This window comes from Rhinoderma darwinii, chromosome 2, assembly GCF_050947455.1.
Source record: "Rhinoderma darwinii isolate aRhiDar2 chromosome 2, aRhiDar2.hap1, whole genome shotgun sequence".
NCBI classification, from domain to species: Eukaryota; Metazoa; Chordata; class Amphibia; order Anura; family Rhinodermatidae; genus Rhinoderma; species Rhinoderma darwinii.
Window position 1 is genome coordinate 188,943,017 of NC_134688.1, and position 15,778 is coordinate 188,958,794.

Consider the following 15,778-nt stretch of genomic DNA (forward strand, 5'->3'; position numbering starts at 1 on the left):
TAGCCTTTGGTCATTGCATAATAAAAAGTTAGGCTACATTCTAGTATTCTTTTGTGTTTCAAATCCTCACCATTCTTAGGCTGCTTGCTGTCAGTAAATAAAAACATTCTTGTTTACACCCAGAGGCTTAGAACCTGTATAGACCTTATAATAGACCTTGCTTATATTAGAAAGTTACATAACTTTTCATTATTCAGAATCCCACAAATTATACGATTTATCTCTTCACCATTCTAAATCACCAGGAATCTCCTCAATGAGGGAAAAGTATCAATGCAGTCATGGCAGTTTTCTAACATTCTTCCATAGAAAAAAATTGAGTACGACAACCACCATTTTTATCACCTCATGCAATATAGTGACATTTTGGTTTGTGTTGGACAAAGGGGTGTGGCTTTTAAGTCTTACTGACGCCATTTTTGTGTTCAGTAGTGTTGTTGTATTTAATATAACTGACGCTATGATTAGTCATAGTCAGTTAGTCTAGTTGCATTACACAGGACTAATCTGTGGGCTGTACCATTCTACTGTGACAGGGGCCTCGTGTACCATATGAAAGGTATCTGAGCAGAATTTCTAATACATTTATATTAGAATACTGTATGATTTTCTATTTCCAAATAAGTCAAAATAAATAAATAAAAACTGGACAACCCCTTTAAGAATTCAGTCCCTGCATTGTTTTATCTATACATCTTCCTAGATGAATTCTAAGCATCATTTGAGTTCAATGTACAGTGCCATCCACAGAGCAAGCATTATGATTGAGCTGTACACATTTCTTAAAGGGGTTGTCTTACCAAGACAAACCCTTTTTAAAACAAAGCCATGTTCTATAACCCCCACCCATCAGCAGTTATCACTGGGTGAACCTGCTTCCGGCCACTCACTTCCCCTGCAGCTAGTGCTATGTGAAAAATGGAAGATGTAGCATTAGTGCTCATTCAGACGAGCGGGATTCTCGTCCGTGTGCTGTGCGTTGAAATAACTCATTCATTTCAATGGGGCTATTCAGACATACGTGAGTTTTCACACAGCGTGTGTCCGTTTCGTGAAACTCACTGCATGTCCTATATTGGCGTTTTTGCGCACCTAGTTGCCCATTAAAGTCTATGGGTGCGTGAAAAAACAAAAAAAGTGCTTGCATGGACGTGAAAAACACATGCCACACGCAAAGCACGCTGATGCGAATATGCAACGCACACTGATGGCACACGGACATGAAATGTAGGAAAACGGTGCGTTTTTCACTCGCGCAAATCGGACATGCTCGTCTGAATGTAGCTTTACATACCTTACCTTATTCCCTGACTTCAATGATTTAAATTGGATTTAAAGAGGACATTGCTGGGGAATAATGGGAAGAATGTGGTTTAACCCCTTCCCGACATTTGACATATCCATATGCCAAAGTCGGGTAGGGGAAATATGGAGTGCGATCCCGCTCGTTTAACTCGTTAAATGGCGCGGTCAATAGCGACCGCAGCATTTAAATCGTTAGAAAGTGGGGGGCGACGCTATGCAATCGCGGGGGTGCGATGGTTGCCATGGCTGCTTTGGGGCCTAATGAAGGCTTAATAGATGCCTGTCAGAATCACGATATACTGTAATACATTAGTATTGCAGTATATCGTGCAAGCGATTTAACGATCACTGGTTGAAGTCCCCTGGGGGGACTAATAAAAAAAATAACAATTAGTTAAATAAAGTTTTTTTTTGTGTAAAAAAAAAAAATTTTGATTAAAAGTTCGAAAAAAAAGCCTTTTCCCATTTTCGCCTTAGAGTGTTCAAACCGTCGCATGTACACGAAAATGGCATTATTAAAAACTACAGCTTATGCCGCAAAAAATAAGCCCTCATACCACTTAATCGACGGAAAAATAAAAAAGTTATGGCTCTCGGAATTTGGCGACATAAAATAAATTTTATTTTTTACACTTAGGTTTTTACTTGTAAAAGTAGTAAAATATAGAAAAAAATATATATATTTGGTATCACCGTAATCGTATTGAACCACACCATAAAGTTAACATGTTGTTTTAATTGCACAGTGAATTACGTAAAAACGGCGCGCAAAAGAACATGGAGCAATCGCTGTTTTTTAAATTTTCTACCCAACAAATATTTTTTTTCCGTTTCCTAGTACATTATATGGCAAAATAAATAGTGCTACGAAAAACTACAACTCGTCCCGCAAAAATCAAGCCCTCATAGTACTATATCGACAGAAAAATAAAGGAGTTATGGCTTAAAAAAAGAAAACCCATTACATCTCCTCTTTAAATCCACTTTGATTCAATGCTGTTAACAGACAATTATTTCATTGGCCCAATTATTATTCAAATTATGAAGACGTGTTGTCATGATGGTTGTCAGCACATTAGAACAGACTTTTATATCTCCATTGAGAAAATTCATACACTGTAAATGGTGTATGTATTCTACTGATGGTGACAGGGAGCAGGCATGGGGAATGTACATATATATAATCAATGCTGATGAAGGATTTACAGAATTGTAAAGTAGTGCTGGAAGTGAGGGAGCCGTTCATAAGCTTAATACCTGGAGAAGTAGCAGTTAAGTTTTAACAGATGCAGTGGTAAAAAGCCACTACATTGCATGGCGTGTACCATGTCGTATCCAGGAAAGTCCTTGTCGGGTGTATTGGACCAGGTGCTCCATTGAACTATGCAGTGTGATGGGTCCCATTGATGAATCAAGCTCCTTGAAGAATTCTGTTAAATAAAATCAAAATTGTTTTGGTTATTACGTTCCACTTTTTTCAATACATGTTTAGGGGTCTGTAACATTTTATTGTGAAGCTCTATAAATATTTATATTCCCCAAATAGTCTCCATTTATTCAGAATATGAATTAAGAGTTAAAGGGAATTTTCATTCTTATGTAAGTCTTGTATAATATAAAGGTAGAAAAAATGTAAATAAACTTTGTCTTTCATTCCCTCAAGATCTCTGCTTGCTTAAAAATATTACTACAGGCCTAATACTCCTAACAGCTGAAGGGTTGCTACAGTTGTATCTGTTTGAAAGACAAAGCATATTAGATAGTTGTAGAGATTTTTGTTCTACAATCAATAAGCTATCTTTACAAAACATATGGCAACCTATTTATGACGTCATTAAGGGGCCTAATTCTACAGTATTGTAGAATAAACCATACAAGGGTGTCCCATGCTGCCCCTGTAGCGGATGCGCACATTTTTAATGACTGATTCGTTTCCTCTAATGACCTGGATCAGAGGAATCCAGTCGAGTAATGCTTTGATTACCGCGACCAGTATTGACCACGGCATAATTAAAGGGGTCTCCTCCTTTGATGAGGTTACTGAACTTTGGAAATCTCCCATACAGTCAGCCCTGTGGACTTAGGAAGGACCCCGGGGCTGTCCTCACAGAAACCCTTTTGTTAGGGCACACTATGTGTACAGAATGGTGTTGCGGGTTGCACGGTCATAGGTTGTACTCAAGGTCATAAGTTGTACAGTGTGTTAGAAGTAAAGGGAATAGAAATAAAACTTATGAACTGAGACAATGTACCTGTGTTTTCTTTGGCAAGATTATCAGCAATTTCCCAGTAGTCATAGCTGTGCAGGATACTATTGGTAATACTGACATGGTTGGCTGCCATCTGGTGAATGCGCTGGGGAATGCTTATAATAGAACTGGAGCTCGTGGCACCAGAACTGGAGATGCTTCCTTGAGAGCTCACTGGAGATGTAGTGGGGGACATTGGTGATGAAGTTCCTGTGGTTCTACATAATACATAAAATAAACACTTTGTTTAATGCATATAAATGTATATACCAATATCATGTTATTTAAAAACATTTTGCCCAGAATATACGAACCCTCCTAAACCATCACATAACTTTTAAAATAGTATTTTGGAACTATGGTATCTATTCAATACATATTGCTTGTATCATAGGCATGTACATTTATTGGTTTTAGAAATGTTATCACTATCAATAGTCTATTGTGAGGTTTATTTATAATTTTTTAATAAACTTCTGGATAGGTGGGTTTATTTACTTTTTACACCACCAGGTTACTGTAGGATTTAGAAAAAAAACCACAGATGTTTGTCCTAATTCCCTTTGTGGCATGACAAATATATTATAATTTTGTCAGAAAACTAGCGAAAATTGTAGTGGAAATCTACGCCAACTCCTATCTGGCGCAGATTTCACCCTTTGGAACGCAGTAAGGTAGAGCCCCGTCCTGGGCCTTGTACATTCCCTCCCCATCCCGATCAGACTGCCCCCCCATGCCCCCCATTGGACAGTTAAATAAAAAATATCATTTATGCCCACCTTACCACTCAACTTCTCATCATCAGGTCCCCTCAGCATGACGAGGCTCATATAAGGTACTGATGCCGGGCAGTGTCAGGACGTTGTATGCAAAAAAGGGCTGCCTGCAGACAACCAAGCCCAATTTCCCAGCCACCACTGATGTGTAAAAATAATGAACTTTATTAAGCTACGTGTAGCTGGACAGACCACATGAATTAATTTAAAATTCTCACTAGCCGAGAGACGGACACAGGAATGTGTTACCTGATTTATCAGGCAAATGTAGTTTCTGACGTAGGAGTATTAGTATTTTCCCTAGTCAATTAGATTTGTTAAGGTAACTAGTAGGCAACAATAGGTCCGATCAGCGGCAGTGTATTAAAATATTAGCAGCCCCCCCGACATGTTTCGCTACTAAGTAGCGTCCTCAGGGGTACACGGGGCTAATGGCGGCGCGGAATGAAAAAGATCCTGATATAGACACGTCAATGACGCATCTGAAGGTGTGTCGAACCAGATAACCAATGGCAATGAGGGAGACACAGAGGTCTCTCAGCTGTATGTAGCCGACGAATGACCAACAAGATGAAATAGTCGAATTATAGGCAGAAAGGCGGCGCATGTGCAGAAACATAGAACAAGGACTAAGTGCGTACAGCCTAGCTCGGACCGTAATTTTCCGAGTGAGTCACCAGCGCATGCGCAGATGCACAGAATAGCGACACAGAGGTCTCTCCGCTGTATATGGCCGACGAATGAACAACAAGATAAAGTAGTCCAATCATAGGCAGAGACGCGGCGCATGCGCAAAGACCTAAAACAAGGACTTAATGCGTACAGCCTAAATAGGACCGCAAATTTCGGAGTGAGTCGCCAGCGCATGCGCAGATGCACAGAATAGCGACATAGTGCCAGAGAGCTTCACTCTGGCTGCTCGTAATTAACACTGTGTGCAATGGTACTGCTTGCCTTCATCGTTATAATGACGACGCTTAGCACGCATGTATCCACAGGTTTAGCCGGTATTAGGGGTAAATGGGCAAATGGGAGCCCGTTATTGATTAATTGAGCTAGCGCCGATATATAGCTAGGGTAGGGTAATAGACCAATAGAGAGGGACCTATATGTGTCCCGTCCCCATGTAACCCTAATGTGCACTCGGCAATCTGCTGTCGTGTCACGATCAATGTCACGGACTGTAATCCCAATAGGGCAAATACGCAATACTGTAAGCACAGAAGGGCACCCTCCCCTACGTAAATACATATTAGTTCCCCATAATAAAATGGTCACTCAGGACTAAAGAATGCCTCAAAAATCCCCTCTTAGGGACATACCATAATTCTGGAGGTAAACACAGGATCACTAACAATATATATGATATGTCAATGACAGTAAATCGCCGCCAACATGTGGTCACCTTTAATGGTGATTTAAGCCATGTAGAAGGAATGTTGGATTGTCTAGAGTAATGGCTATGCACCAAGAATTCCCGTAGGTTCCTACCCCTACGGTAAGTAACGCTCGGATTAGCCATCACTGCATCCCTGAGGTCAGGGTCGGCCGTAAGGGATGCAGTGATGGCTAATCCGAGCGTTACTTACCGTAGGGGTAGGAACCTACGGGAATTCTTGGTGCATAGCCATTACTCTAGACAATCCAACATTCCTTCTACATGGCTTAAATCACCATTAAAGGGTTTCCACCCGTGCGGCAGATGTTCCTTCTGCCCCCTAATGCCGACCGTTAAGAACTTTTCCAATCCTGTCGACGGTAAGCTATATCGAATAGAACAATTTTTGAACTGCCAGAGCAGTGGGGTGGTCTATATTGCTAAGTGTCCCTGCCCCAAGTTATACGTGGGCAAAACCATTCAGGAGTTGAGAAGACGTGTGTCTAGACATATGAGTGCCGTGACCTGTAACGAGGATACCGCTCTTTCCAGACACATTGTTAAGTTTCATGGAGGTAACCCTAAGTTGCTGAAATTCTGCGGCATTACCCAAATTAAAATGGGTCCCAGGGCGGGCAATTTGGATCGTAAACTCTTGCAAGAGGAAGCGAGGTGGATCCATAGACTCAATACTATGTCTCCCTCAGGTCTGAACGAGGGTTTTACCTTCAGTGCGTTTCTTTGACTCTACAGTTGGACATTGAGAATTTATTCTCTTTGTTGTCTGTGTCTACACTATTGGACCTCTGTAGAATTATACATATACATATAAAAACTACTGATAATTAAAATATTGTTTGTCTGCCATTTATTGAGCTCTCTACACCAACGTGGAGAATTCTCTTAAATAAATTCTCTTAAATAATATCATAACCATTCTAATCAGGAGGTTAGACTAATCTACGTACCTATATCTATTGTGACTTTGACCACATGTTGGCGGCGATTTACTGTCATTGACATATCATATATATTGTTAGTGATCCTGTGTTTACCTCCAGAATTATGGTATGTCCCTAAGATGGGATTTTTGAGGCATTCTTTAGTCCTGAGTGACCATTTTATTATGGGGAACTAATATGTATTTACGTAGGGGAGGGTGCCCTTCTGTGCTTACAGTATTGCGTATTTGCCCTATTGGGATTATTGATTCTGAGTAGGTCAGTTTTGTGGCTTGTAGATACAGTCCGTGACATTGATCGTGACACGACAGCAGATTGCCGAGTGCACATTAGGGTTACATGGGGACGGGACACATATAGGTCCCTCTCTATTGGTCTTTTACCGTACCCTAGCTATATATCGGCGCTAGCTCAATTAATCAATAACGGTCTCCCATTTGCCCATTTACCCCTAATACCGGATAAACCCGTGGATACATGCGTGCTAAGCGTCGTCATTATAACGATGAAGGCAAGCAGTACCATTGCACACAGTGTTAATTACGAGCAGCCAGAGTGAAGCTCTCTGGCACTATGTCGCTATTCTGTGCATCTGCGCATGCGCTGGCGACTCACTCCGAAATTTGCGGTCCTATTTAGGCTGTACGCACTAAGTCCTTGTTTTAGGTCTTTGCGCATGCGCCGCGTCTCTGCCTATGATTGGACTACTTTATCTTGTTGTTCATTCGTCGGCCATATACAGCGGAGAGACCTCTGTGTCGCTATTCTGTGCATCTGCGCATGCGCTGGTGACTCACTCGGAAAATTACGGTCCGAGCTAGGCTGTACGCACTTAGTCCTTGTTCTATGTTTCTGCGCATGCGCCGCCTTTCTGCCTATAATTGGACTATTTCATCTTGTTGGTCATTCGTCGGCTACATACAGCTGAGAAACCTCTGTGTCTCCCTCATTGCCATTGGTTATCTGGTTCGACACACCTTCAGATGCATCATTGACGTGTCTATATCAGGATCTTTTTCATTCCGCGCCGCCATTAGCCCCGTGTACCCCTGAGGACGCTACTTAGTAGCGAAACATGTCGGGGGGGCTGCTAATATTTTAATACACTGCCGCTGATCGGACCTATTGTTGCCTACTAGTTACCTTAACAAATCTAATTGACTAGGGAAAATACTAATACTCCTACATCAGAAACTACATTTGCCTGATAAATCAGGTAACACATGCCTGTGTCCGTCTCTCGGCTAGTGAGAATTTTAAATTAATTCATGTGGTCTGTCCAGCTACACGTAGCTTAATAAAGTTCATTATTTTTACACATCAGTGGTGGCTGGGAAATTGGGCTTGGTTGTCTGCAGGCAGCCCTTTTTTGTATAAATGTATATTGTGCCCGCAAGCCACTAGGGGTCACACTCGTGTTTGTTCTAGGACGTTGTATGCGACGCACCACTGATGGTGTTGAAGTGCTGTATCGCATATAAGGCCCTGCTCGGCGTCAGGGCTTTGTATGAGCTGCTCTTGAATAATGAGGGGACCCCGGGGAAAGGAGAAGAGGAGCAGTGAGTTGAGTTTGTGTTTTTTTAAATTTTGTGGCCGAAGAGGGGAATGCGAAAGATGCAACACATTTATTAAGAGAGTCTATAACCAAGCCAGGCCTGATCTTGAATTGTTTTAAGACTACTGAATCAATTAATATGTTGCTGGCTCTGGCTCTTCATATAGCGCCCTGGCATAGATAAATGTGTGGGAACATTTATTTTACCAGGTATAAAATATTTCTATGTCGTCAGAGGTAATATACATAAATAGCATTGACCGAAGTGTGAGAAACTACATGGGGGCAATGCAAGGGAATGGTAATGTCAGCAGTTTTTCACATCTCTGTGGCCAGTCATAAGATGATATACAATAAGATAAGTGATTGACATTGAGCTGGCATGTAAGGGATTTCCTGGGGGAAGTGACATTTTCCTGCTTTTTAAATTAATCTTAAAACGATCCTGCAGTGAAGAATATCTACTTAAGACTTAAACAAGTCATACTTCCCAGTTGCTCTGTCTGGTATATTCGCATGGAAACAATACTGGAAAGAAAGAAACTGCCCAGTAATACATTGTTTTGCTTGATCGAGCTGAGGAACACTTTTATCGAGCAATACTATAATTCCTTACTTTCCATTGGTATTCCATGGTGACGGTATTCGTGGCCCTTTAGAGGAATTCTGAAAAGTAAAGCGTTATACTCTTAGTATACTGCATACTTTGCTATGCTATACAGTCGGGTCCAGAAGCTTTTTGACAGTGAGACAATGTTCATCATGTAGCCTCTGTACACCACCACAATGGATTTAAAACACAGCAATGAAGATATGACTGAGATTTTCAGCTTTAAAGTGTAGCTAAACGTTTGACAAACTTCTGACATGTCATAGTGACATGTTAGAAGTTTGGATTGGTGGGGGTCCGAACACTGAGACCCCCACCAATCGCTAGAACAAAGCAGCTGAAGTGCCCGTGTGAGCGCTCAGCCGCTTTGTGTCTGTTCGGCTTTTTCTGGAAATAAATGTATCGGAGTACGGACTTAATAGAAAGTCTATTAGCTCGTACTCCGATACATCGGCTTTCCGGAAAAAGCTGAACAGACACAAAACAGCTGAGCGCTTCAGCTGCTTCGTTCTAGCGATTGGTGGGGGTCACAGTGCTTGGACCCCCACCAATACATACTTCTGACATGTCACTATGACATGTCATAAGTTTGTGAAACGCTTAGCTACACGTTAATTCAAGGCGTTTAACAAAAATATTGCATTCATTGTTAAGGACTTCCAGCCATTTTTTACATAGTCCCTCCATTCTCACAGGCTCAAAAGTAGTTGGACAAACTAACATAATTCTAAGTACAAGGATTATTTTTAATACTTTTATGCAAATCCTTTGCAGTCAATGACCGCCTGAAGTCTGAAACCCACGGACATCACCAAATGCTGAGTTTCCTCCCCTGAGATTCTTTTCTGTTGCAGCAGTTTGTGAGTCTTTCTGCCTTCAGCAAGTGAAAATACTCAAGCGGGTGGAAGTCAGATGACTGAATCAGCCATTGAAGAATATTTAGTTTCTGTGCCGTAAAAAGTTATTCGGTTGCTTTTGTGGTATGTTTTGGGTTATTATCAATCCGTAGTGTGGAGTGCCGTTGTATGGCATAAGAAATTTACCACTATTAAGTGCATTAAGTGACTGAGAATAATCATATTCTCTTCACATATAATGTTCTATTATTTTTTTTATAGGTAATAGCAACCTTTGCTTAGGTCCCCTTCACATCATGTTATTGCCCTATGCTTATCGTGTACATCGGGAAAGTTCTTACACGATAAACGTGTCCATAGGGCTGCATTAGCCCGACAAAGGCCAAAAGAGTGTACATTTGACTACGCTATTCAAAGCTGAAAGATCCCGCAAGAAAAAATATACCGCGCAGTATATGTGTTTTTTAACATAGGAGCCTATGGGAAATGGCGGATCATGATTATGGCGTTTTGGGCGGCCGCCCAGGGCGATTCGGCAAAAACTTGACAAAACAGCATTGTGTATGTCCTGCAAAAGGACCTGCAGACATGACGGTCACATAGGAAAAGAAAGAGACTGTGATCCAGCGCTTGTGCGTAAATAAAAGGAGTCAGAGTTCCAATTTTATTATATATCGAATTTAAAACTATGAATCAAAGTGCTGAGGGGTGTATCACCCCTCAGCACTTTGATTCATAGTTTTAAATTCGATATATAATAAAATTGGAACTCTGATTCCTTTTATTTACGCACAAGCGCTGGATCACAGTCTCTTTCTTTTCCATTATTGACCACTGACCGTGTGGAGATCTGAGTGCTACCTGGATAAAGTCTACAAACGGTGAGCTGGAGGATTTTCCTATTCTTCCTATTTTCCTATAGGTCTTTTCCTATATGGTCCTATATGGTCTTCTTGTTTATAAAGGTCACATGACCGCAGGTCCTAGGACAGCAACAAAACTCCAGAGAGAAGACTGTGAGACTGTGGGGGGGGGGGGGGGGGTAGAGATTATCGACATAGGTGCATGGGCCCACATCTATCAGATGTTAATGGGATATCCTGTGGATATGCCAAAACATTTTTTAAGATCGGAATAATCTTAAAGGTGCATTCACGTGTCCTTTTTTCACCACAATTACCACAAAATCACTTTAAAAAAATAGCAGTAGTTTAGTTTTTTGCTGTGGTTTTGCAATAATCTCAGTTGAAAAAGACACAAAACTGGCACGTGAGAATACACTGGAAAAGAAAAAGCACTCATGCATTTGTGACAATTCAGTTCATAGTAGCAAATATTTAGTTATTGGAACCTATGCGTGCTATGCTGGGGTAAGTACCCATGTTCCTTTGCTCTATCTGCAGAAAGCAGATCATCTAGAACTAGATCATCTTATATTACTGTACAGTAAAATGAATAAATGTCAGTTCTTTTCCTAAATCAATTAGTTAATTATTTAGATTACTAACTAACTCACAAAGAATTCTCCATAACTTTCATCAAGGGAAAAAACACATGTGTTTCTGGGACTAAATCCAGCACTATCCCATGACCAGTGAGGCCCCCACTGATCATTGCCCTTTTAGCGTGTCATAAACCGTCTTGTTGGAAAATCCATTATCTGCTTGTGGCATCTCCCCACCATTATGATACATTTACCAAAACTTAGTGGTCTGTTGGCCATCCTGAAACTTTGTCTCTGGCACTTTGTTTTTCCCCAAAAAATATGTTTTTTGTCATAAAAGCTAACATATTAGTCAACTTCCTACCTTGAAATAATCGATGAGAGCTTTAGAATACTTCACTGCATGATCCCTTTTGAGGCGAAACATTCTCCAGTACAGAAGAGCCAGACAGCGGTAACTATGAGCACAGAAAGTATATGAATATAACAGTAAAATCCAGAAATTACATCACACCCAATATGCAACCATTCTGTTAAAAATGTGATGGATAAGATTACTTCAGCAGTTAAATTTCTGTAGAATAGTTATAGGCTATAATGACAAACTGTGAAATATAGCGTGACTCGATCTGCTTGCACTCAGGCTGGTAGGCTGAGGAGTGGGAGAACCTATCACAGCCTGGCCAGATGGTTCTAGCTCCCGCCCTCGGTCTATTTATACCTTCATTTCCTGCTCTTCCTTTGCCTGTGATTATGTAATGTCGGGGTACGGAGACAGACAGGTGAGCCCTAATCTACCCGCCACTCAGTCCCTGCCTACTTGCACGCCCAGTCCTAGGCGACGGCGTACAACTGGGCGACGGTCCCTACGCTCAATAAGTGCACGACAGACAAACAGACAAGGGTACACAGAAGCTAAGGGAAATGGGGCAGTTGCCCACGGCAACACCGTGAGCAACAAGAGTAGTGAACGAGCCGAGTCAAACCAGGAGTGTACGAGGTACCAAACGCAGAGCAGGAGTCAGTAATGCCAAGGTCAATTTGAAGCAGAGGTCAATAGTACTAGCAGGAACAGAAGAGTCAGGAAACCAGACAGAATCACAGGCAAAGGAAGAGCAGGAAATGAAGGTATAAATAGACCGAGGGCGGGAGCTAGAACCGTCTGGCCAGGCTGTGATAGGTTTTCCCACTCCTCAGCCTACCAGCCTGAGTGGTAGCAGATCAAGTCTCTCTATCAGACCTAGGAGCAGATGCAGACTGATTAACCACGGGCGTTGACACAGAAGATGTGTCTGGCAGATCCTTTACATTCGTTTTAAGCTCATCTCCTTTTCACATGAGGAGCAAGAGGTGTTCTGAAGGAACGACTGAAATAGTTTGTACTAGAACCACTTAAAGAGGTTATACCACCACAGCAAATTATCATCAATCCTGTGGATAGGTGATACGTGTTTGATCTCTGGGGATCCATTCATAGAATGAATAGAGTGAAAGCATGTATGGGTAACCACCACTATATTCATTTAGGGGACTCGGGACCGCTGTTATCTTGATCGCTGTGGGTCCCAGCGGTGGGACCCCCAGCCATCAAGATAACAGCGGTATACAAACCTATACGGCAGGGGTTGCACTAAATTGAGCTATATTTGTTCTGGTGCTGTATATATGTACTGATCTTGGTTCTGGGGCTGTATATATGTACTGAGTTTGGTTCTGGGGCTGTATTTATGTACTGAGCTTTGTTCTGGTGCTGTATTTATGTACGGAGCTTTGTTCTGGTGCTGTATTTATGTACGGAGCTTTGTTCTGGTGCTGTATATACTAGTCCTTCTCAATGAATTGGAATATTTTCAAAAAGTTAATTTATTTCAGTAATTCAATTAAAAAAGTGAAATTTCTATATTATATAGATCCATTACACACAGAGTGATATATTTCCAGCATTTTTTTCTTTTAATTTTGATGATTATGGCTAACAGTTAATGAAAACACAAAATGTGTCTCAGAAAATAAGAATATTATATAAGCCCAATTTCAAAAATGATTTTAAATACCGAAAGGTTGGCCTACTGAAAAGTATGTACAGTATATGCACTCAATACTTGGTTGGGGCTTTTTTCACTGCATCACGCTGGTCTGCGCATGTGTCCCGACCGGAGCCTGTGCAGCGCTCCATCCATCGCAAGAACGGGGCAAGGTAAGTACAATATATTTTTTTGGGGGGGCTGTGTGGCACTATATTCAAGTGGGGGGGGCAGGGTGGCACTATATACAAGGGGGGAGCAGGGTGGCACTATATACAAGGGGGAGGAGGGTGGCACTATCTACAAGGGGGGTAGGGTGGCACTATAAACAAGGGGGAGCAGGGTGGCACTATATACTAGGGGGGCTGTGTGGCACTATATACAAGGGGGGCTGGGTGGCACTATACAGGGTGGGGCTGTGTGGCACTATACACAAGGGGGAGCTGTGTGGCACTATACACAAGGGGGAGCTGTGTGGCACTATATACAAGGGGCTGTGTGGCAGTACTAAGGGGGCTGTGTGGCACTATATACAAGGGGCTGTGTGGCACTATTTACAAGGGGAGGGCTGTGGCACTATCTACAGGGGGCTGTGTGTGGCGCGATCTACAGGGATCTGTGTGTGGCGCTATCAACTAAGGAGGGGAAGTGTGGCACTATATATAAGGGAGGGGTCTGTGTGCAACTATATACAGGGGGAGCTGTATGGTCCTATATACAGGGGGCTTTATAGTGATATCTACACGGGGGGCTGTATGGCACTATCTACAAGTGGGGTGTGACACTGTCTACAGGTGGGCTGTTTGGCACAATCTACAGGTTGCACTATCTATAAGGGGGGCTGCGTGTGGCACCAAGGGGGGGGGCACAGTCAAAAGTTTGCTATGAAGCCCAGTCTTTCCTAGTTACACCCCTGCATACACTGGTGCTGTCTGTATGTGTACTCTCTCCCCCTCCCCCTGCAGATTCTTCCGTAGGTTCTCGCTCTACTTATCCTGTGTGATCTCTCACCCTGCAGTCTCTGGATCCTTTCTACTCACTTTGCTGTGTACAACCTCCTCCCCTCTCTTCTGGTATCTCTAACAAAGAGAAGGGATAGGGAGAGCAGAGAAAGCAGATGACATCATACCCGACAGGAGCAGTGTGAGAAGCAGCAGCACAGACAGTTATATACAGGAGTTGCACAGACTCTACAGCAGCAAAATGGTAGGAAGTTTTTAAACCAGACTATTTATAAAGGATATCCACAGGATATGTCCACAGGATATGTCATAAATGTCAGATAGAGGAGGGTCCCACCTCTGGGACCTGCATCTATCTCTAGAATGGGGTCCGCTAAACCCCGTTCAACCACTCTGTGTTGCGACTGAAGCGTGTGATTTCCGACCATGAAGTAGGAAACAGCGTAACTCACTGAGCTGTTTCCTTAACTCCTATAATAATGAATGGCAATTACGGAAGCAGTGTAGAATGCAAGCTACGCTGTTTCCGTAACTACCATTCAGTTCTATGGGACTTACAGAAACAACGTAGCTCAGCGAGCTACACTGTTTCTTCTTCATGGTCGGAAATTGCACGCTTCAGCCGCTACACAGAGAGGTAGAACGGGGTTTAGGGGACCCCGTTCTAGAGATAGGTGCAAGTCCCAGAGATGGGGACTGTCTGACATTTATGACATATTCTGTGGATATGTCATAAATGTCCCTGATTGGAAAACCCCTTTAAAGCGTGTACATGAGGAATAACACTATTTCTGGCCATTTTATGACAGTTTTCTCCTCTGGTGGCTCCTCTAATTCTCAGTTTTCTCTGAGCTAGTGTGTGGAGCCTAAGGCCCAATTCACATAGAGTTTTTTACAGGCAGAAAAAATCTGCCTCAGAATTCCTTCCAGGGAATAACGAAGTTACAGGAAGCTTACAACGGAAAGCGCCTCATTAAGTCCTTTAGGATTAAATTATCTAAACCTATAAATCCACTGGTCTCTTTTTAAAGAATTCTTCCATCCCAGTCCCCACTGTGGGCGGAAGGTCCAACCAATTCAATTGCTGGGAATGAAATTGATGCTGGGTCACCATTGTGGCACTCATGCATATGTCTGGGGATAGTTTTATCACATTTATTTTCTATGTCATTGAGATGTTCACCTATCCTTCTACAGAATTCCCTGAAGGTCTTTCCTATATAATATTTAGGGCAGGTACATTGACACAGGTAAACAACCCCCCTACTCCGACATTTGCAAAAGTCACGTAGGTAAATAATCTGTTCAGTCAGGCCCCATACACACGACCGTAAAAATACCCTTAATTACGGCACGTTTTTACGGGCCCATGGACTTCTATTGGCCACGGGTACCTCCCTGTATGCTTACTTACTAAGCACTTGGTCTACATAACCACTAATATTTTGAGTGCTTTACATATGTTGGGGTGTTTTTTCTCCTTTATTCCTTTATTTAATTTAGCAAAAAAAGTGTGGGTTCAAATTGCTAACTATACCTTTAGATAAATTCCTTGAGGGGTGTAGTTTCCAAAATGGGGTCACTTTTGGGGGGTCTTTACTGTTTTGGCACTGCAAGACCTCTTGAAACCTGACATGGTGCCTAAAATATACTCTT

At 42.2% G+C, this 15,778-nt stretch overlaps 1 protein-coding gene across 2 annotated transcripts in view; it reads right to left on the reverse strand.

Moving 5' to 3' along the window:
- Positions 1-2,001: 2,001 nt before the first annotated feature.
- AFF3 (ALF transcription elongation factor 3) overlaps positions 2,002-15,778 on the reverse strand; it is a 478,799-nt gene continuing 465,022 nt past the window's right edge. For both annotated transcript variants that reach the window (XM_075852633.1, XM_075852634.1), the window contains exons 16-19: positions 11,501-11,594; positions 8,842-8,891; positions 3,558-3,772; positions 2,002-2,735 (exon numbers count right to left, since the gene is read on the reverse strand). In XM_075852633.1, coding sequence (XP_075708748.1) covers positions 2,611-2,735; positions 3,558-3,772; positions 8,842-8,891; positions 11,501-11,594 — 484 coding nt within the window. In that variant the 3' untranslated portion in view covers positions 2,002-2,610. The remainder of the gene's footprint in view (positions 2,736-3,557; positions 3,773-8,841; positions 8,892-11,500; positions 11,595-15,778) is intronic.